This window comes from Salmo trutta, chromosome 5 (assembly GCF_901001165.1).
Source record: "Salmo trutta chromosome 5, fSalTru1.1, whole genome shotgun sequence".
Lineage (NCBI taxonomy): Eukaryota > Metazoa > Chordata > Actinopteri > Salmoniformes > Salmonidae > Salmo > Salmo trutta.
Window position 1 is genome coordinate 41,574,513 of NC_042961.1, and position 21,512 is coordinate 41,596,024.

Below are 21,512 nucleotides of genomic sequence, written 5' to 3' on the forward strand. Positions count from 1 at the left end.
GTGCCCGCCTTATGTTTCAATTGGTTAAAGAAGAAAACGTAAGCTGCCATTGGTCATGCGTCTTAAGAAATGCATTATTCATGTTGTGATCCTGTGTAGCCAATTAACGTTTTACTACACAGATCCATAACCCGCCTCCTGACTGTTCAGCCCCTGCTTCGTTGAGTGTGTCAACCTGTACCAAAGTCTCCAGTCTATATAAACACGCGTTGGCCGTTTTCAAGCTCAGATGCGCTTAGAGCGCGCTGGAGTGTAGATCAGAAAAAGAAAGGGGGACAGCTGGTAGTTATAGTGGATAGGAGTAAAGTGTAAATAAATAGACTCCTAAGGCAGTAAACAACGTGGGTTCTCAGGATATCGCTTTCGGAGACATTCCGGTCACCGTTGGCGGTCTGGCCAGAGTCCTGGTGACAATTTAAAGCTATTCCTTCTTACAAAAGCGGCGTGCCGAGGGAGGACGCGTCTCTTTGAATAGACAGGATGCACGGACCGCCCTCCGGCGACAGCGCATGCCCATTGCGCCTCATCAAGAGAGTGCAATTCGGCATCATCAGCCCAGATGAGCTTGTAGGTTTTGCTTTGGGGTGGGGGGATTCGTTTACTTTCTGAACGTTCTCACATTGATCTTACTTTTACATGACTATACCTAGAATGTATCATTGATGACAATGGATGTGCTACAAAGGAAGTAGCTTACAGCTAGCCTAGCTAACGTTAGCTAGCTAAGCCATGTTGGAGCTTGAGCTAGCTAGCTAGCAACAGCATGTTGTAGGAAGTTCGACAAACTTTCAGCACACACAGTATTTTCCATCTGAGTTAAACCATATATGTCATGAATCAAACTCCCTTTTTATTTTGAAAATACATGTAAACAAATACATTTAGCTACTTTTACTGAACTTGGATATTTTGTTCTGTTCCCAGAAAGTTACATTCACAAACACTAGATGTTCCCTCTTGTTGTAATCTATATGTGGTATATCATAATAAAAGGTAACGTCATTAAAGTCAAAGCTATGCATGTTTTCTTTACGTTATGTTTTATTATTAGTTTAGAATAATGGTGTCTTGGCTAAAGAATACATTGTTTACATAATCCTGTAGTCAATTTGTTCACCTCAATTGATTTTATCCAATTAGTTGGACCTCAATTGATTTGTCAGAGTATCAATACTGGTTTAGAAATGCAACTTTGATCAAAGTGTACCACTGTTCTTATTGAAGCGTCTGTACGGCTGTCATCTTAATTCAAACACTGATTTCGCAGGGGTTATTTGTTTTGAAATAGTTTCACGTGACCTTAAAAATTGGTTTGAGAAATATGTAAGCCATTTTCCATTGTCTGTAAACTTGTGACTGCTTTACTGTTCTATGTGTATTTACTTAGGCTATTCATTTTTTTGGTACTGGATTTAATGTTGACCATGGTTCTCCCTCTAGAAACGGATGTCTGTCACAGAAGGGGGAATCAAGTACCCCGAGACCACAGAAGGAGGGCGTCCCAAACTCGGTGGGCTGATGGACCCCAGACAAGGGGTCATCGAACGATCCGGAAGGTGTCAAACATGTGCAGGTACAGGAAGTTACCAGGATGTTGTTGTAATTTTGTGGTTAGGTCACCACTTCTGTGCTGTAATGTAAGTCGCTCTGGATAAGAGCGTCTGCTAAATGACGTAAATGTAAAACATTTAAATGTAATGTCGTAAAAAAAAAAAAAACATTGTTTTTGCTGTTCAGGTAACATGACAGAATGCCCAGGCCACTTCGGCCACATAGAGCTGGCGAAGCCTGTGTTCCACGTGGGCTTTGTCAACAAGATTATGAAGGTCCTCCGGTGTGTCTGCTACTCCTGTTCCAAGCTGCTGGTCGACACGGTCCGTAACCCTCCATTTCTTCCTTCCCCACACTACCGCTACACAACCTATATGTAACATGTACCAATCTGCTCCCGTATTCAATACTTGTGATGCTCACAACATGGCACACTCCAGGCAAAAAAAAAAACAATACCCCTACTTCCACGCCGTGCGGCATACACAGAATATTTAACACGGCATATACTCCTGATATATCTAATTGATTTTTATTTGATGGGTATAAGAATTATGGATCAAGGCATACTAATGATTACATGTTAGTCCTTACATGGAATTACATTACACATATTCCATTGACTTGTTGATGGGGTGTGTTCAGCAGGATGTACCGCTTTGAAACGTTCAGATATAAATATGCTATGTAGAACGAACATGTATCTCTGACATGTAGAATAAGGAATCATGTCGTCTCTATTTGTGGTATTTCTATCTGCAAAGTTAAAGAATGGCCCTGGTGTCTCCTTCCTTCTAGAATAATCCAAAGATCAAAGACATCCTGCAGAAGTCCAAGGGGCAGCCCAGGAAGCGTCTGACCCACGTGTATGACTTGTGTAAAGGCAAGAACATCTGCGAGGGCGGAGAGGAGATGGATAACAAGTTTGGAGTGGAGCACGACAGTGAGGACATCACTAAGGAAAAGGTACTGTCAGCAGGGACGCTTGTCATTTGTAGGCCATCAATACTTAAACGCATATTTTTATTTTCTTTGTGTGCTCTCATCTCACGTAGTAACAGCTTTTATTTCCTCATGGTCCTCTTGTAACACACACTCTCCTTCACTCTCCCAGGGCCATGGTGGCTGCGGGCGCTACCAGCCGCGTATCCGCCGGTCGGGCCTGGAGCTGTACGCCGAGTGGAAGCACGTGAACGAGGACTCGCAGGAGAAGAAGATCCTGCTGAGCCCCGAGCGTGTCTACGAGATCTTCAAACGCATCTCGGACGAGGAGGACGTCATCCTGGGCCTTGATCCCAAGTTCTCCCGGCCCGAGTGGATGATTGTCACGGTACTCCCTGTGCCGCCGCTAGCTGTCCGGCCCGCCGTCGTTATGCAGGGCTCCGCCCGTAACCAGGTGAGGAAGAATTACTAACTGTTGAAGAGTTTAAACCGAAATGTCAAGAATTGAAGGAAACTCGTTTGTTTTACCGTCGTCGTTTAACCGCGTCGTGTCTTTTTTTCCTGTCACCCAGGACGACTTGACACACAAGCTGGCCGACATAGTCAAGATCAACAACCAGCTGCGGCGGAACGAGCAGAGCGGCGCGGCGGCCCACGTCATCGCTGAGGACGTGAAGCTGCTGCAGTTCCACGTGGCCACCATGGTGGACAACGAGCTGCCAGGCCTGCCCAGGGTACGCACAGTAGCAGTGACGCTTGAGGGCACCAATTGGCACAACATTACTGTACTTCTTACCCATGCCGATGTGGATTGTTACTATAGAGATGTACTCTTACTGTCTTTGTTTGAATTGAATACTGTCAAAATACATTAGAAGTAAGACTAAAGAATACTATTAAAAGTGCTCTTTTGTTAGACCCATAAGACCACCTATTCAACCCATAATAACTGGGTTTATTTAATTTTCAATGATTGCTGATAGTTGTGAAGGATCGTCAGCTCTGTTCTGAATCTGCTTGTGCTGATATTGAACTTTCTCTTAACTCCCAGGCAATGCAAAAATCGGGCCGCCCGCTCAAATCCTTAAAACAGCGTCTGAAGGGGAAGGAGGGGCGAGTCCGAGGTAACCTGATGGGGAAACGTGTGGACTTCTCCGCCCGAACCGTCATCACCCCCGACCCTAACCTGCAGATCGACCAAGTGGGCGTCCCGCGCTCCATCGCCGCCAACATGACTTTCCCAGAAATCGTCACACCCTTTAACATTGACAGGTACGGCAGAGAGACTAAACCAATTGTTTACTGTTTAAACTGACAGTGTATTGGTTCTAATGTTGACGGTCCTATATGTCACCAGGTTACAGGAGCTGGTGCGCAGAGGCAACAGCCAGTATCCAGGAGCCAAATATATCATCCGAGACAACGGGGACAGAATCGACCTGCGGTTCCACCCCAAACCAAGTGACCTTCACCTCCAGATCGGCTACAAGGTGACCCTCAAAAGACTAGATGGTCGTCATTTATTTGTGGAATGTTTACCGAGTGACTTGGACTTGATGTAATGCAATGTCACTTTTATGAACTCATTTTTGTCCCCATCAGGTGGAAAGACATATGTGCGACGGTGACATCATCATCTTCAACAGACAGCCCACTTTACATAAAATGTCTATGATGGGGCACAGAGTCCGAATCCTTCCCTGGTCCACCTTCCGAATGAACCTCAGGTACATCTATCAAGTCTTGAATTATCCCTTCAAGTCTGTCAGACTGGCCCAGTTTCAGATTACACCCAGATACCTGAGAAGGTGTTTGCTGGCGTTAACACTGACGAGAATGTTGGGTAGAGAGTTGATACAGAAGTACACAAGTATCATTTCAGGATTGGGACTAGTGTTCATATAGTATCGGATGATTTTTCTCTGCTCAATTCCCCCCCCCCCCAAAAAAAAATGTAAAAGCAAATGCGAACACATTGCACACATTGACTGTATGACACAAAACGGATCCAGGATGGTGACGTTAACGACTCTGCTCATGTTCCACAGTGTAACCACTCCGTACAATGCTGACTTCGACGGGGATGAGATGAACCTGCATCTCCCTCAGTCCCTGGAGACGAGAGCTGAGATCCAGGAGCTTGCCATGGTGCCTCGTATGATCGTCACCCCCCAGTCCAACAGGCCCGTCATGGGCATCGTGCAGGACACCCTCACCGCCGTGCGCAAGTTCACCAAAAGGGACGTCTTCCTAGAGAGGGTAAGGAGGGGAACATTTTTAAAGGGGATAGATCAGCCCCAAACGCACACGTCTTTCCTCCACTTATTCGCTAATATGATCTGTCCCTCAGGGCGATGTGATGAACCTCCTGATGTTCCTGTCCACTTGGGACGGCAAGGTGCCCCAGCCAGCCATCCTGAAGCCCCGGCCACTCTGGACTGGCAAGCAGATCTTCAGCCTTATCATCCCGGGCCACATCAACGCCATCCGAACACACAGCACCCACCCAGACGAGGAGGACAGTGGGCCCTACAAGCACATTTCTCCTGGGGACACCAAGGTAGGAACACGGAACACTAAACTGGCGAAACACCCTGAGATTCTCAAGTGACAAGGAGGATTTGTATAACCAATGTTGTGGTGATAGTGTGTGCAGGATACAGGCTTTTATTGTGTACGTTCTTTAGTTACATTGTGGTTTATAAGTTCCCATCTTAGAATGCTAGCACTTTACTACAAATGTGTAAAAAGGCAGCCATTTTGTGCCAGAACGCTAGCCACACCTAACAGAACCATGAATGGATCCTAACCCAATGTGCGTAAAATACTATGATCTAATGTCATGTCTGTTTCCCCAGGTGATAGTGGAGAACGGGGAGCTGATCATGGGCATCCTGTGTAAGAAGTCACTGGGTACCTCTGCTGGCTCCCTGGTCCACATCTGTTTCCTGGAGATGGGCCACGACGTCACCCGCCTCTTCTACTCCAACATCCAGACGGTGGTCAACAACTGGCTGCTCATTGAGGGTAAGGACCTGGGCTGAGTGGGCACTGGGAAGAGGGCATCAGTGGCTAGAAAGGCAACTCCTTTGAAATCCACTTGAAGTCATAAATGAATCTGTTCTATTTTGGGGTTAGGGGTTAAATTCCTCTAAAAGCAGATATTTTAGTCACTGTTACCCGTTTTGCTTAATATTCATATATTTTTCTCTGTAGGTGCCTCTATCGGTATTGGTGACTCCATTGCTGATGCAAAGACGTACCTGGACATCCAGAACACCATCAAGAAGGCCAAACAGGATGTAATAGAGGTAAGTCTCTTCCGTCATTGTGACTCTAAAATATACCTTCAAACTTCCAGAACATTCCTTGAAAATAAATCCTCTTGTATTCACGGTGGGGACATCCTCTGGAAATTCCTTTTGAGATGATATGGAATAAAAGATGTGAGCCCCTCTGTCTGGAACTCCCTTAATTTTCTTCCCGTATTCCTCTCCAGGTCATTGAGAAGGCCCACAACAACGAGTTGGAGCCCACCCCTGGCAACACGCTGAGGCAGACCTTTGAGAACCAGGTGAATCGCATCCTAAACGACGCCCGTGACAAAACCGGTTCCTCCGCCCAGAAGTCCCTGTCTGAATACAACAACTTCAAGTCTATGGTGGTGGCCGGCTCCAAAGGCTCCAAGATTAACATCTCTCAGGTACGACCAAGGATCCCCCCAAAAAAAGTAAAATAAATGCACGTTTTTCCGTTACAAGTGTTTTAAAACGCTACACTACGGTGTACCCTACTGAACACGGTCCAGGATTGTTTCAGACGTCGATGGATTTTCAAATGGCACACGGTGTTCCTCTAGGGATGACAGCGGACAACTGGCTTCGATTTACACCCCTTAACCTCACACACTTTTTCTTTCTCGACCATCTGTCTCTCCCTCTCTCTGGCCCTCAGGTTATTGCGGTGGTGGGGCAGCAGAACGTGGAGGGTAAGCGTATCCCCTTCGGCTTCAAACACCGCACGCTCCCCCACTTCATCAAGGATGATTATGGCCCTGAGAGCAGAGGCTTCGTGGAGAACTCATACCTGGCCGGCCTCACGCCCACAGAGTTCTTCTTCCACGCCATGGGAGGCAGGGAGGGGCTTATCGACACGGCTGTGAAGACCGCCGAGACTGGTGAGTGAAGGAGGGGAAGCAAGAGTTTATTTTTTATTAAGGAGCCCCATTAGCTGTTGCGAAAGCAGCAGCTACTCTTCCTGGGGTCCACACAACATGAAACATGACATAATACAGAACATTAATTGACAAGAACAGCTCAAGGACTACACACATTTAAAATAAGATCCTGTACTGACAAAACATACTGAAGGTCAGAGGGGGGGAAGAGGAGGAAGATGTTGTGGACAGCGACTGGTGATTGAAGGGGGAGAGGCAAGGGGTAGAGGTTAGGGTCAGGCTACAAGCTGATTAGAAGCACTTGTTAATGAAGGGGTGACTGTTACGACCCCTGCACGATTAGGGAGAGGAGACGCATGACCGCAGTGATAGTTCAGTAGGTAGATGGATTTTTTTTCCCAGGTTTAAATACTCTTCTAACCTCAGTCGTTATCTGATGTCCTTCAGGTTACATCCAGCGTCGTCTGATCAAGTCCATGGAGTCTGTGATGGTGAAGTACGACGCCACGGTGAGGAACTCCATCAACCAGGTGGTGCAGCTGCGCTACGGAGAGGACGGCCTGGCCGGGGAGGCTGTGGAGTTCCAGAACATGGCCACGCTCAAACCCTCCAACAAGGCCTTCGAGAAGAAGTGAGTGGAGAGAGAGAGAGAGAAAGGGGCGGGGAAGTACAATGATGGCTAGAGCTTTGGTTGTGGATAAGGGTACTAGATTCGTTGGAGCTGTCGGGCCAATTCCCAAAGCTGGTCACTGTCATGCCAACGACCATACGAGTTGGCTTTACAGGAAAACCAGGCTTGTGCACTCACTGAGGTCTATGAAAGTGGTTTAATGCCGTATTCCATCTTAGTCATTCGATGATTGATTGTACTCGTTTTTTGTTTTTTTTAACTAGTACAAGCTTTCCTCTCCTATTGGTTGACAGTGTGACATTGGATATCATAGACTTGACCTCTCCACGACCTTAATCACCCCATGCCCTAACGCTAAACCCTCTGTCCAGTCACTACTATATGACGGTCTTAAAAGCAGCAGCTCACTGTCCACGGTCAACTGGCTTAACTCTCTACCGTCTGTGTCTTATCTCATCCTTCCCTAATCCACCCTCGGCCACTAGGTTCAGATATGACTGCACCAACGAGCGGGCTCTGAGGCGCACCCTGCAGGAGGACGTGGTGAAGGACGTGATGACCAACGCCCAGGTGCAGAGTGCCCTGGAGAGGGAGTATGAGAAGATGAAGGAGGACAGGGAGATTCTGAGGGCCATCTTCCCCACTGGGGACAGTAAGGTGAGGGCGAGAGAGAGAGAGAGACACACACACTAGCACAGGGGGTCTCCAACGGGTAAATCTCAAGCCTTAAAGGCACAGTGCAGCCGTTATTCTTCTCATCAAATAATTATGGTTGATTTCAATAAACAGTCACATTTTTGACTACACTGGGCCTTTAAGCATTGACATGGACAGAAAAAATATTAAAAATAGATGTTTTCTCAACGTTTCATTGTAATATTGAGATGTGGGGTGAATAAAACAGGAAAAATGAATTAACACAGTTCTGGACACCCTTGCACATGTGTACACATCCTGGCTCATTCGCACACAGGCATATCTGCGCATACACATGGCGTACATCTCCAGGTTCTCCACACGCACTCGTCTCCGCGCGCACACATGCATAACTCATTCACTTCCATGTACTCCCGGGAACTCTCGCACACTTCACACGTCACCACTGCTAGCATATCCCACTGATTCAGACCAATGCAACAGGGATGTCCAACACTAAAGGCGTTATGTCCCTGCTCCCCACTAGGTGGTGCTGCCGTGCAACCTGGCCAGGATGATCTGGAACGCCCAGAAGATCTTCAGGATCAACCCCCGCACCCCCACAGACCTCAACCCCCTACGGGTCGTACAGGGTAGGTATCTACCACACTCGTACACTTTGCAGCCACCATTGACTCATATTTGAAGAAACCCCCTAAAGATGTGCCATGTCGTCTTGGTTGATTACACGTTTTGGTGTAAACCGCATCTCTAGCTACGAAAGACAACAATTTGCAACACTTTTTTTGTTCAGTAACCAAGTAAATCTCGTTGACATTTCTGCAGCCTTGGTACCAAATCAAAATCTCTCGAAGCAATTTTCTCTGGACCACTAGCCAGGCTAAATAACATATACAATGACCCGTACGACCTTCTTAAACGTCTCCCTGCTCTTGTCTGCACGCCGCAGGTGTCCAGGAGCTGAGTAAGAAGTTGGTGATTGTGAACGGCGAGGACCACCTGAGCAGACAGGCCCAGCAGAACGCCACGCTGCTCTTCAACATCCACCTGCGCTCCACGTTGAGCTCCCGACGCATGACGGACGAGTTCAGACTGAGCACCGAGGCCTACGACTGGCTGCTGGGAGAGATTGAGTCCAAGTTCAACCAATCCATCGTGAGTTGAATCTCTTTCGCGCTCACACACACACACTCACACACAGTGTGCTGGGAGAGTATGAAAGGGGGAGATCGAGTGTCAATACCTAAACTGATTGCTATGAACTAAAGAGATGGGATTAGATGTACATGGACAGTGTAGAAAACCAAGCCTAGAGCATGATCTAGGATATTTTTTACAGCATAATTTAGGAAAGTATCCATGCTTGGCTTTTCCGTCGTTACAGTAATCTAATTCCGTAATTTTAATCTGAACACTTGTTCTCTATCCTCTAGGCCCATCCGGGCGAGATGGTAGGGGCGTTAGCTGCCCAGTCGCTGGGAGAGCCCGCCACCCAGATGACCCTGAACACCTTCCACTACGCCGGCGTGTCGGCCAAGAACGTCACCCTGGGCGTGCCGCGTCTCAAGGAGTTGATCAACATCTCCAAGCGGCCCAAGACCCCGTCCCTCACCGTGTTCCTGCTGGGCCAGGCGGCCCGCGACGCCGAGAGGGCCAAGGATATCCTCTGTCGCCTGGAACACACTACCCTCAGAAAGGTGAACAGTGGAGAATATGTGATATGGGGGGGGTAGACGGGCTATGTGAAGATTTCCACAGTTAATAGCGTTATATACTTGAAGGCAGTTCCTCATCAGTGGTTTGTCAGACCGACATTTATTTCTCAAGCCTCGTTTTACTTTAAGAAATGATTAAATGTTCTTAATAAATTAAGTTATTACAATATCTGCTTTTATAGGTTGCATACTGATTTTTACGAACCATCCTCCCTCCCTACCAGGTGACGGCCAACACGGCCATCTACTACGACCCTAACCCCCAGAGTACGGTGGTGACGGAGGACCAGGAGTGGGTCAACGTCTACTATGAGATGCCCGACTTCGACGTGACCCGCATCTCACCCTGGCTGCTCCGCATTGAGCTTGACCGCAAACACATGACTGACCGCAAGCTGACCATGGAGCAGATCGCTGAGAAGATCAATGCAGGTGGGGATGCACACAGACACGCGCACACTTCCAATACTTCATTTGGATATATAATGAAGCATTCTGGTAGAAAGGACCCACACGCACCTTATTGCTAAACGCGACCTCTCTCCCTGAAGGTTTCGGAGACGACCTGAACTGTATCTTCAACGACGACAACGCCGAGAAGCTGGTCCTGCGAATCCGCATCATGAACAGCGACGAGAACAAATTCCACGAGGATGAGGAGGTGGTGGACAAGATGGACGACGACGTGTTCCTGAGGTGCATCGAATCCAACATGCTGACGGACATGACGCTGCAGGGCATCGAGCAGATCAGCAAGGTAACGGAGGGGGGTCACACAAAACGCGTAGTTTTGTTCCTTTTTTAAAACTGCGCCGTGGCACCATTTTAACATCTCCGCACCCAATAGTCTTCGATATCTCATACACACTGATTGACCTAAACAACATGGCAGTAACCTACCCAGATCATGAATGACTGTAATACTATTGATCTACAGTACTTCCCCCTGTCTCCTCTCCCCTAGGTGTACATGCACTTGCCCCAGACGGACAACAAGAAGAAGATCATCATTACGGAGGAGGGGGAGTTCAAGGCCCTGCAGGAGTGGATCCTGGAGACAGACGGCGTAGGACTGATGAGGGTCCTCAGCGAGAAGGACGTGGACCCCGTCAGAACCACCTCCAACGACATCGTGGAGATCTTCACGGTACGGTTAGATACCGGAGTTGGATAGCTACGCAAGTTATGATAGTAGCCGATTGATTATAATAGTACCGATTTAGACTAGGGTCACCGATGGTTACAGATAGCTACGATCGTTACAAGTGGCTGTGATAGTTACAATAGCTAGCTACAGTAGTTTAGGTAACTATTGTAGTTACCGACGGTTCCGACTGATTTTTTTTTTCTTCCCCCCTATGATTTCTGATTGGTATTGTTTAAATGTCCGTTAATTTTGGCTATGCTTTCAAGTTTATATTCACTAAAGCACTTTTTGGGAGTTAAACAAGGAATTCCAACTCGACATTGTTAAGCCTATTCATCGCTACTTTACTGCTAAACCTGAGAAGTACATGAATAACAGCATAGCCAAAACATGTCAGTATTTTTTGGGGGGGATATCATTACTCATTCCGGTCCCCTCCTCCTTTCTAGGTGCTGGGTATCGAGGCGGTTCGCAAGGCTCTGGAGAGGGAGTTGAACCACGTCATCTCCTTTGACGGTTCCTACGTCAACTACCGCCACTTGTCGTTGCTTTGCGACACCATGACGTGCCGCGGTCACCTGATGGCCATCACGCGTCACGGCATCAACAGACAGGACACGGGACCCCTCATGAAGTGCTCCTTTGAGGAGACTGTGAGTGTTCGGACAGGGGAAAGTGGAGGGAGGGAAGGGGACGATGGGACTTGGTGGTTTTGTGGTCCAGTATTGTGTTAGTCGGTCGTACTTACCGTTTTACGACAGTCGTCAGTTGGCTCTTCCACTAGCTACAGAATCCATAAAGCTACTTCCTTTGAGAACTTCATAGGAGCGTTCTAGTTACCAACCTTGACTAGACCAACACGTCTCTGATGACAAAGCGACTTAAAAAAAAAATCAGTATAAACAAAGGTTAAACAATGAATTTAAAATGATAGTGTAGATCAGTCAGCACCCTGTATACTCCACCACTCACTGTCAACATCTTCCCTGTCCCAGGTGGATGTGCTGATGGAGGCGTCGTCCCACGGGGAGAGTGACCCCATGAAGGGTGTGTCTGAGAACATCATGCTGGGCCAGCTGGCCCCCTGCGGGACGGGCTGCTTCGACCTGCTGCTGGATGCTGAGAAGTGCAAATACGGCATGGAGATCCCAACCAACATCCCTGGCATTAGCGTGGCTGGACGTGAGTGGCCGAGAATATCATGGAGAAATTGTTTTACGCACAGTGTGACTTTAAACGTAGTTGTTCACGCGATGTGGCTGTTCCCATCACCATATCAACTCCCAAGGTTTGAATTCAGACAATGTAAAGTCAGAAATGGTCTGGTGTAGACCAATTTGTCTAAGATTAAGTGTAACTATGTTGGGAAAAGCCTACATTCTAAGCAAAATATATACACAAAGTATCCAGACTTTTAGATAATGAGATGTCGGTACTTCTCTATTTCCTCTTGTTAGCCACCGGAATGTTCTTTGGCGCTGCGCCTAGCCCCATGAGTGGCATGTCTCCAGCCATGACCCCCTGGAACACTGGAGCCACCCCCGCCTACGGTGCCTGGTCCCCCAGCATCGGTAAGCCCCAAACTGGGTTGACTTTGACAATATCCTGGTAGTACAGCGTATTCCATACCACCTTCTACTGTACTGTTCCATTAACTCATACTCTGACTCTTTGACCTCCAGGCAGTGGGATGACCCCTGGAGCTGCAGGCTTTTCTCCGAGCGCAGCGTCCGACGCCAGTGGCTTCTCTCCGGGCTACTCCCCGGCCTGGTCCCCTACCCCTGGATCTCCTGGGTCCCCTGGACCAGCCAGCCCCTATATCCCCTCTCCAGGTTAGTCACCATACAAAACACCCAGTTTGGTTTGAAATATCAACTGACACGGGACCTTTTTGGAATGAATGAATTAATGAATGAATTCCTTGTTTACTTTTCCAGGAGGTGCCATGTCTCCCAACTACTCCCCCACCTCCCCGGCCTACGAGCCCCGCTCTCCTGGGGGATACACCCCGCAAAGCCCGGGCTACTCCCCAACGTCCCCCTCCTACTCCCCAACCTCCCCCTCTTACTCCCCCACCAGCCCCAACTACAGCCCCACCTCACCCTCCTATTCACCCACCTCCCCCAGCTACTCCCCGACCTCCCCCTCATACTCCCCTACGTCCCCCAGTTACTCCCCTACCTCCCCATCTTACTCCCCCACCTCACCCTCTTACTCCCCCACATCTCCCTCCTACTCCCCGACCTCCCCCAGTTACAGCCCCACGTCTCCAAGCTACAGCCCCACATCGCCTAGCTACTCCCCCACCTCCCCCTCTTACTCCCCCACCTCCCCCTCCTATTCACCCACTTCACCCTCCTACTCTCCTACCTCCCCCTCCTATTCCCCTACCTCCCCCTCTTACTCCCCCACCTCTCCAAGCTACAGCCCCTCTTCACCCAACTACACCCCAACATCGCCCAGTTACTCCCCCACCTCCCCCTCCTACTCCCCCACCTCCCCCTCCTACTCCCCCACCTCCCCCAATTACACCCCCACCAGCCCCAACTACTCCCCCACCTCCCCCTCTTATTCTCCCACCTCTCCATCCTACTCTCCCTCTAGCCCGCGCTTCACCCCCCAGTCTCCTAACTACACCCCCAGCTCTCCCTCCTACAGCCCCAGCTCTCCTTCCTACTCGCCCACCTCCCCCAAATACACACCTACGTCCCCCTCTTACTCCCCCAGCTCTCCAGAGTACACCCCCACCTCCCCCAAATACTCCCCCACCTCGCCCAAGTACTCCCCCACCTCTCCCAAATACTCCCCCACCTCCCCGACTTACTCCCCGACGACCCCCAAGTACAGCCCCACGTCGCCCACCTACTCCCCCACCTCGCCCACCTACACCCCCACCAGCCCCAAGTACTCCCCCACCTCCCCAACCTATTCCCCAACCTCACCCAAATACTCTCCCACCTCCCCCACCTACTCGCCCACTAGCCCCAAAGGGTCCACCTACAGCCCCCTGTCACCGGGCTACAGCAACCCCTCGCCCAGCTTCACCCTCACCAGCCCGGCCATCAGCCCAGATGACAGTGACGAGGAGAACAACTGAGGGAGCCAGGAGGAAGAGAGGGGGCTGAGGAGCCTCTCCCTGCCCTACTCAAAGCCCCTGGACTGGGGCTGTAATACTGAAGGATAGCCCCTCTACTGGTAGTGCCGGTGGTGTGGCCTGGAGAGTCATGACAAAGAAAAACCCTGGGGGTCCCACTTGTGAATTTCTTTTATTTTGGGGACCCTCCCTCAGACCACTGTACCCCAGCCTCTTCCATCTCGGGGGAGGGCCCCCTAAAATATTTACTACTATGTATTTGATAGACTTGAACTGTTTAGCAAGGGGGAAAGGCTGCCTTTTGAACTACACATTTTGTTTTTGGTTTTTAATGTTCACGTGGGTGTTGAAGCAGAGTTAAGAACCTAGGAGAAAGCAGAGGGAGAGCGATGTGGTTACCACATTGACAAAAACGTCCCTCTTTTCACCCCCACCCCCCCTGTTTACCTGCACCCAGTCTTTCTCTCTCTGAACTCTTCAGTGTTGGATGTGTAGTTGTACGGGGGAGCGCGAGTATTGCCAAAAGCCTTTAAAAAGCTACCAGTGGATTGTATTTATCTCCTTAAAAAAGCTTTTAAGCTTCCCAAAAAAAAGCGAAACTAGAGGACTTGAGCTGATTCTTTATTGCATATTTTACTAAAACGTACATAATCTTTAGTAGATTTTTTTTTCTTCTAAATGTAAAGTTGTTGTTGCCAGTTTTGGTTGGGAGAAAAAAGTTGAGTGGATGTATTATTTTTTTATCAGAAGACAGGCCAGAGTTGAAGGAGATGAGTTGACCGGAATTGGATTGAACAGAAATGAAACACTATTACTAATCTGCAGTTCAGAACAGTGGAATTCAAGTACTACTGGAATGGGTTGCCTGAATACTGCAGGTGAAAAGGAGTAGTCGTATTCCTTGCAGCACTTAGTACAGGGCTGCAAATTAAGATCGCCTAGGACGGGAGAGGGTCAGGTCATGGATGCTGAGAGAGAGACTGGTGTACAGGGCAAAATATGCTTTCCGTGGAGATGTTATTGCCATTTGTGTAACCTCTCCACGACGTTCCACATAACCTTTTCTCCCCTCAACCCTCCCCCACCTAAAGTCATGCCTGAAAGATGTCAAAACACCCACCAGCATCCCTGTACCCTTCACCGTTAGATGAGTTGTGTACAACAGCAAAAAGCAGATTTTTTTTTTCTTCAGCAAACCACTTTTTTAAAACACTGGTCAAATTGGGTTTATGGAAGACTTAGTAATAATATCTGACAATTATCATTCTGTTTTAACAGAGAATGGAGTGTTTATGGGTGGACGAGGGATACTAGTTGGTTGGCGTCGCTGCTTTTGTCATTGTTTTATGCATGAGTAGCAACCTGTTAATATATTTTAATCTTCCCGTTTTAAGTTGAAGATCTCTTATTTGAAATCCCTCCCACCTTAAAATAATACTTGTTTCATAATTCTAATTAGCAAATGTAAATGAGTTCTCTACTTTACTTTGCTTGGACTCGCTCATAAAATGTATTTAAGAGGGAAAAATACTACTATTCGTCTGTGTGAGTAAGAATGGAGAAATTCAGATTCAATTGTTTTGTTTTTCTATTTCCTGTTTTTTGTTGCTTCTGGTGACTTTGTAAGAGCTGTTTGCAAAGAGGGTCTGTGTTCAGGTACTTTGGATGAAGGGGCAGTGGACGGAGGGGAGTAAGTTAAGTTCCCCCGTTATCTCTTTTCCATTCTGCTTCCCAATGGCTTTGTTCAGTTTCTGCCATTCCGGCTCGAAGTTGGGCCAAGATGGCCCTCCGCATTCTCATTTAAAGGGGAAATCAGCAGTTGCTACCTCCATTTTTGGATACATAAATTGATATATACCCATTGATTCTATAAGAATATAACTTATAAATAAATGCTGCGTTAGCTAAGTTCAACAATCGTACCCCATCAGAACACAAAATATAAAACTTAACATTGTAAACAAAGTAAATGTAAACACTCTATAGCCTTAACATGATTAGAACTCATTTTGATATAATGGATGGTCAGTCCTTGCATCCATTTCTGTCTTGGAATTTGAGTGGTTACATTTCTCCAGCCCCATCCCCCAGCTTTTTACCGAAACGGTGGGGAGGACGCTTTGTTTCAACTGCTGATTGCTGCTTTAAGATGTAAAAAGGAAAATGTTGCATGCAGTCCATTTGTGACGCTTCATAGCCTACTGTAAATGTTACTGCTAATTGGCTATACTACGGTTCAGGCAGAAAATACAAAGTTCAGGTTGACAGACAGGTTCATGTTTAGTGTTTGTCAGTTACGCTCTTGGACACTGGAGGGCGACTTAAGCCCTCGTTTGGGTTAACAAACCTCTCGAAGTTTCAGTTCAGTGATTTTAACAGAGACCAGACATTTCAGAGCACTTTTGGCCTCTAACCCTCTACCCACTACATTAGTGTGACAGTGAATCCTTGAAGATTATGAAACTCACCAAGCATAGACACACTTTGCATTTACTTCCAGGTGCTCTTACGCTTTACTAGGCCTAGTTTGATAAAGGTGATGAGTGTTTGATTCTCGTGCCTGTTTGACTATGGAACACGGATACTCCATCCAAGCAATACGACAAGTTCCCCCCCGACTTTTGATTGGACTAGCTGGGCCTCCTCCCTGCCCTTGTTCATCCACAAGTGATCCTGATTGTTTTTGAAATCGGTGTTTGTCCTTTTTCTACTAGTGTGCGTACCTGTGATTGGGAATCTCGGGGGGGGGGGAATTCTATCCCTGTAGAATTCCATGATGGGACTGGAACTTGGATGTGTTCTGAATTTGTCACGGTTTTTATCCGGTTCGTGGTCGGGAACGTGTTCGGTACAACTTGCCCTGTCTACCAAATGTGTTTTCAACAGAAGTGATTTTGAATTGACTGGACTGTACCACCTGCAATGAATACAAGTGTTAGCAATACACTGTTGAAATTCATGCAGTTGGTCTCTTCCATCATCGCCTCATGACATGGTGACTTTGTCCACTACCACCATATCCCATTGATTTACCTGTGTGGTCCAGTCAATTCAACATACCACGACTCCCATGTGTGCGTCAAAATAGAGGGTTTTCTTGATTTCTTGAGTTGAAAGACTGGGCAGGGTGTCTTGGGAGTAGGAATGTTTAAATTAAAAATACGTTTCCACTGTATAGATATCGATCCAATATCTCATTCTCTGTATCTTTTGATTTTTTTGACTTGAGAAAAAAATAAAAGTTTTACTACAGGTCGTGTCTAATTTATGAGTTGCTGTCACCTACCAATAAACTGAATGAATCCCTTCATAATTGGATATATGAAGTATTCCATTCTAATGGGTAAGACAAGGATATGGGTGAGGGTAAACAGATTCTAGATATGAGGCTTTACCTTGACGAACTGATCAATAGTCCCCATATTACTATGCAATAAAACATTTTCCATCCCTGTAAGGGCAATTAGTTGCTATCGCTATACTGATTATCATGACTGCTGCAATAATGTGAATCACATTTGTTAGTAAACAAACTTGCATGACAGGAGACTAGGATTCATTTCCTTACACATCCCCACTGTGGTTTAGTTACACAGAGCCAGCTGTCAGCATGGCTGCAGATGTTAGGGCCTTGTTCCATTTCAAACATTAGCAACAGAAAGTTCGGTGTCAACAGATCTGAAAATAATGGATAAGTGAAAGCAACATGGTAGACACCCCATTAAGCCTATGAGAGGGCTTGGTGGGAAAGTTGCAATACTAAAAACGAAGGTTCAAATAACTATCAATTTATTTGAGATCTGTGAACATAAAGTGTAGGTGCTAAGGGAAGAGGTTAGGGGTCAAAATGGAATTGGGCCCGAATACTGATTGAACATAAAACATTGTTTTATTTGCTAGTCACTTGATCTTCTGAATTAGTCACAAAGTAAGCCTATTTAGACATTTGACTTCTCTTTTTTCCAATGTGGTTGGTGTATTTGGTAGGCCTGATGAAATACACTGCTTCCCTATAGAAACCAAAAGAGGATGTTCCAGGGATGTTTTGAGGATGCAGACAGACCTCAAAATATGCTAAGGAATGAATATCAATAGGCTATAACAGTCAGCAAAATTGACCAAACGAGTGAAATTAACGATTTACACACGCCTCCGAATATCCATACTAGAGTACTACAGTAGCGGCTCCTGATTGGCTGAGTAGGTGGGGCGGTTAATGCATCGCATTAACCAGCCCGATAATAGATGATTTCCAATTTGATGAATTCCTCTACTCTGAATAGAATAGGAATGGAGTTATAGGCCTGCTCAGGCTGGTTATAGACAGACGATCACAATCGACCTATACCGTAGTAGATCCTATTGCCTAGCCCATCAAACCTATTTCATAAGGACTGAAGACAGAAACAGATCATTTGGTTCCAATTCAACATACATATTTATTAGTAAAACCAAAGTGCTGTAACGTGTATAAATTCAATGAAATAGCCCAGTACACACACCAAAACTTTTCAAATGTTCAAATCAAAAGGCTATTGCACAGAAAAATGTGAACAGTCGGGTGCATTGCGAATTCAGAACCGCTGGACAGCAACATAATAAACTAAAGCGCTGATTATTGGGAACTAGATCAGAATGACTGCTAAGGCTTGATCCATAAATTAAAGCTGCAATATGTAACTTTTTGGACGACCCCACCTAATTCGCATAGAAATGTGTGTTGTACACTTAACAAAAATATAAATGCAACATACAAAGTTTTGGTCCCATGTTTCATGAGCTGAAATAAAATAATATAAAAATGTTCCATGCACACCAAAAATGTATTTCTCTCCATTTTTGTGCACAAATGTGTTTACATCCCTGTTTGTGAGCATTTCTCCTTTGCCAAGATAATCCATCCACCTGACTGACAGGTATGGCATATCAAGAAGCTGATTAAACAGTATGATCATTACACAGTTGCACCTTGTGCTGGGGACAACAACAGGACACTTTAAAATGTGCAGTTTTGTCACACAACACAATGCCACATGTCTAAAGTTTTGAGGGAGCGTGCAATTGGCATGCTGACTGCTGGAATGTCCACAAGAGCTGTTGTCAGAGAATTTAACGTTAATTTCTCTGTAATAAGCCTCTAACGATATCCCTCTAGTGGTGTGGGGGCTGTGCTTTGGCAAAGAGGGGGATGTTATGTCCTGCCTGTTTGGCCCTGTCCGGGGGTATCATCGGATGGGGCCACAGTGTCTCCTGACCCCTCCTGTCTCAGCCTCCAGTATTTATGCTGCAGTAGTTTGTGTGACGGGGTCTAGGGCAGTCTGTTATATCTGGAGTATTTCTCCTGTCTTATCCGGTGTCCTGTCTGAATTTAAGTATGCTCTCTCTAATTCTCTCTTTCTTTCTTTCTCTCGGAGGACCTGAGCCCTAGGACCATGCCTCAGGACTACCTGGCATGATGACTTCTTGCTGTCCCCAGTCCACCTGGCCGTGCTGCTGCTCCAGTTTCAACTGTTCTGTCTGTGGCTATGGAACCCTGACCTGTTCACCGGACTTGCTACCTGTCCCAGACCTGCTGTTTTCAACTCTCTAGAGACAGCAGGAGGGGTAGAGATACTCTCAATGATCGGCTATGAAAAGCCAACTGACATTTACTCATGAGGTGCTGACCTGTTGCACCCTCGACAACTACTGTGATTATTATTATTTGACCATGCTGGTCATTTATGAACATTTGAACATCTTGGCCATGTTCTGTTATAATCTCCACCCGGCACAGCCAGAAGAGGACTGGCCACCCCTTATAGCCTGGTTCCTCTCTAAGTTTCTTCCTAAGTTTTGGCCTTTCTAGGGAGTTTTTCCTAACCACCGTGCTTCTACACCTGCATTGCTTGCTGTTTGGGGTTTTAGGCTGGGTTTCTGTACAGAACTTTGAGATATCAGCTGATGTAAGAAGGGCTATATAAATCAATTTCATTTGATTTGATTTAACGCCATTTTAGAGAATTTGGCAATACGTCCAACCTGCCTCACAACCACAGATCATGTGTAACTACGCCAGCCCAGGACCTCCACATCCGGCTTCTTCACATGCGGGATGGTCTGAGATGGGGTGCCCCTGCCCAGTCATGTGAAATCCACAGATTAGGGCCTAATGAATTTATTTAAATTGACTGATTTCTTTATATGAACTGTAACTCAGTAAAATCTTTGAAATTGTTGCATGTTGCGTTTATATTTTTGTTCAGTATAGATCTGTCATTCTCATTGAAAGTAAATCTAAGAAGCGGTAGATCTGTTCTATATGTGCTATTTCTATGCTTCCCGTTCTTAAGATTCACCAGCTTCAAACAGCTGAAAATAAAATATTTTTGGTTACGGGAAAGATATTTCACAGCGGTTTAGATGGTACAATAACTCTCTACACTATACTTGCTTGTTTTATCACATAAACTGAAATTAGGCGAACTATTAGAATTTGAGCAACCAGGAAATGGCGGAGTGATTTCGCCATAGTGCATCTTTAAATAATTAAATAGTTAGCCTACAAAACTAAAACAATCCATATGTTCAAATCAAAAGGCCTGATATGTCATGTGACATAAATAACGCAGCCACATCCGAGTCTCCAAACGTAACATATACTAATTTGAGTGGCCCGGATTGATGTTTACTATGTTATGTCTAGTCTATGACACCAGGCTGGAGACCTAAGTGCGGACACATTCTGAAATCAAAAGATGGTTTAGTATTTGGTTTAAAATCTCAGGGGAAGGTCAGGAGAACAATAAATACTTTTCTTTGAGAATACAGCAATCTGCTTTGGGTAAAAAATAAATAAAGGCTTTTGTTTTCATAGAAGTTGCCTACGATGCAATAGGCTTACTCGTCATCATTTTAAGGATAACAAAAACTACTTAGCATACATTTGAACGCCGCAGAAGCTTCGGATATCTTCCCAGTTAAGTAGCCTAGTTTTGTTGTTTGGCTACTTGAAAAGAGCTAGGGCCTATCACTCGCAGCTCACCTCTTCCTATGCATTGTGGAAAAGTGTGCATCATATTCTAGTAGATGAAGAGCCGAAATGAGTAGGCCTATAACATCCTGGCATTTAAACCATACTCGATTTTTGAAACGTTGCATACTATTAACATTATATTTTCGTATACTGATAATGCATAATGCGTGATTGCGTTGTTTCCCGCTATTCGTTGATTTCGGTAGCGCATCCCCATATCTAATTCATCAGCTGTTGTCAAAGCCGAAAATAGTATGACATCCAGTAATTTAAAGTATGCCTATACTCGACTTTCGAAATGCCACGTACTATTAAACTTAATTTTTTCGCATACTCAAACGGCCAACAATTTAGGACGCAAGTATGGGTATTCTGATAAGGCCATTAAAGACGAGACACCATTGTCCAGACTGACTACAAGCAAACATAATATGGGAAAGAAGGTTTAAATGATGGGGTTTGCTGGACACTGCTCCTGTAAATCAGTTCCCCAAATAAAAAATAGAAACATGAGTTTCAAGAAATATTTGCATTGGTCCAGCCTACCCTATACTTAGGGAATCCCCTGGTTGGTTTGGTTATG

At 46.2% G+C, this 21,512-nt stretch overlaps 1 protein-coding gene across 1 annotated transcript; it reads left to right on the forward strand.

Annotated features, from left to right (window-relative positions):
* The first annotated feature begins 223 nt into the window (after positions 1-223).
* Positions 224-17,166, forward strand: polr2a (RNA polymerase II subunit A). Its single transcript, XM_029753626.1, has 28 exons — positions 224-567; positions 1,441-1,573; positions 1,738-1,874; positions 2,350-2,517; positions 2,666-2,947; positions 3,066-3,227; positions 3,545-3,765; positions 3,851-3,983; positions 4,096-4,220; positions 4,542-4,752; positions 4,844-5,053; positions 5,352-5,520; positions 5,710-5,804; positions 5,993-6,196; positions 6,448-6,670; positions 7,118-7,301; positions 7,787-7,958; positions 8,485-8,590; positions 8,908-9,113; positions 9,392-9,655; positions 9,898-10,105; positions 10,225-10,430; positions 10,638-10,820; positions 11,270-11,473; positions 11,816-12,002; positions 12,278-12,391; positions 12,503-12,652; positions 12,758-17,166. The coding sequence occupies exons 1-28, from the start codon at positions 481-483 to the stop codon at positions 13,915-13,917; spliced, it is 5,904 nt and encodes a 1,967-aa protein (XP_029609486.1). The 5' UTR covers positions 224-480; the 3' UTR covers positions 13,918-17,166.
* The last annotated feature ends 4,346 nt before the right edge of the window (positions 17,167-21,512 follow it).

Bases quoted from the DNA above. Each gene is read 5' to 3' on its own strand.
- polr2a (XM_029753626.1), top strand. From the start codon at position 481: ATGCACGGACCGCCCTCCGGCGACAGCGCATGCCCATTGCGCCTCATC. The intron at 8,591-8,907 runs GTAGGTATCTAC...TGCACGCCGCAG, and splicing joins CCCCCTACGGGTCGTACAGG to GTGTCCAGGAGCTGAGTAAG. The intron at 10,821-11,269 runs GTACGGTTAGAT...CCTCCTTTCTAG, and splicing joins ACATCGTGGAGATCTTCACG to GTGCTGGGTATCGAGGCGGT.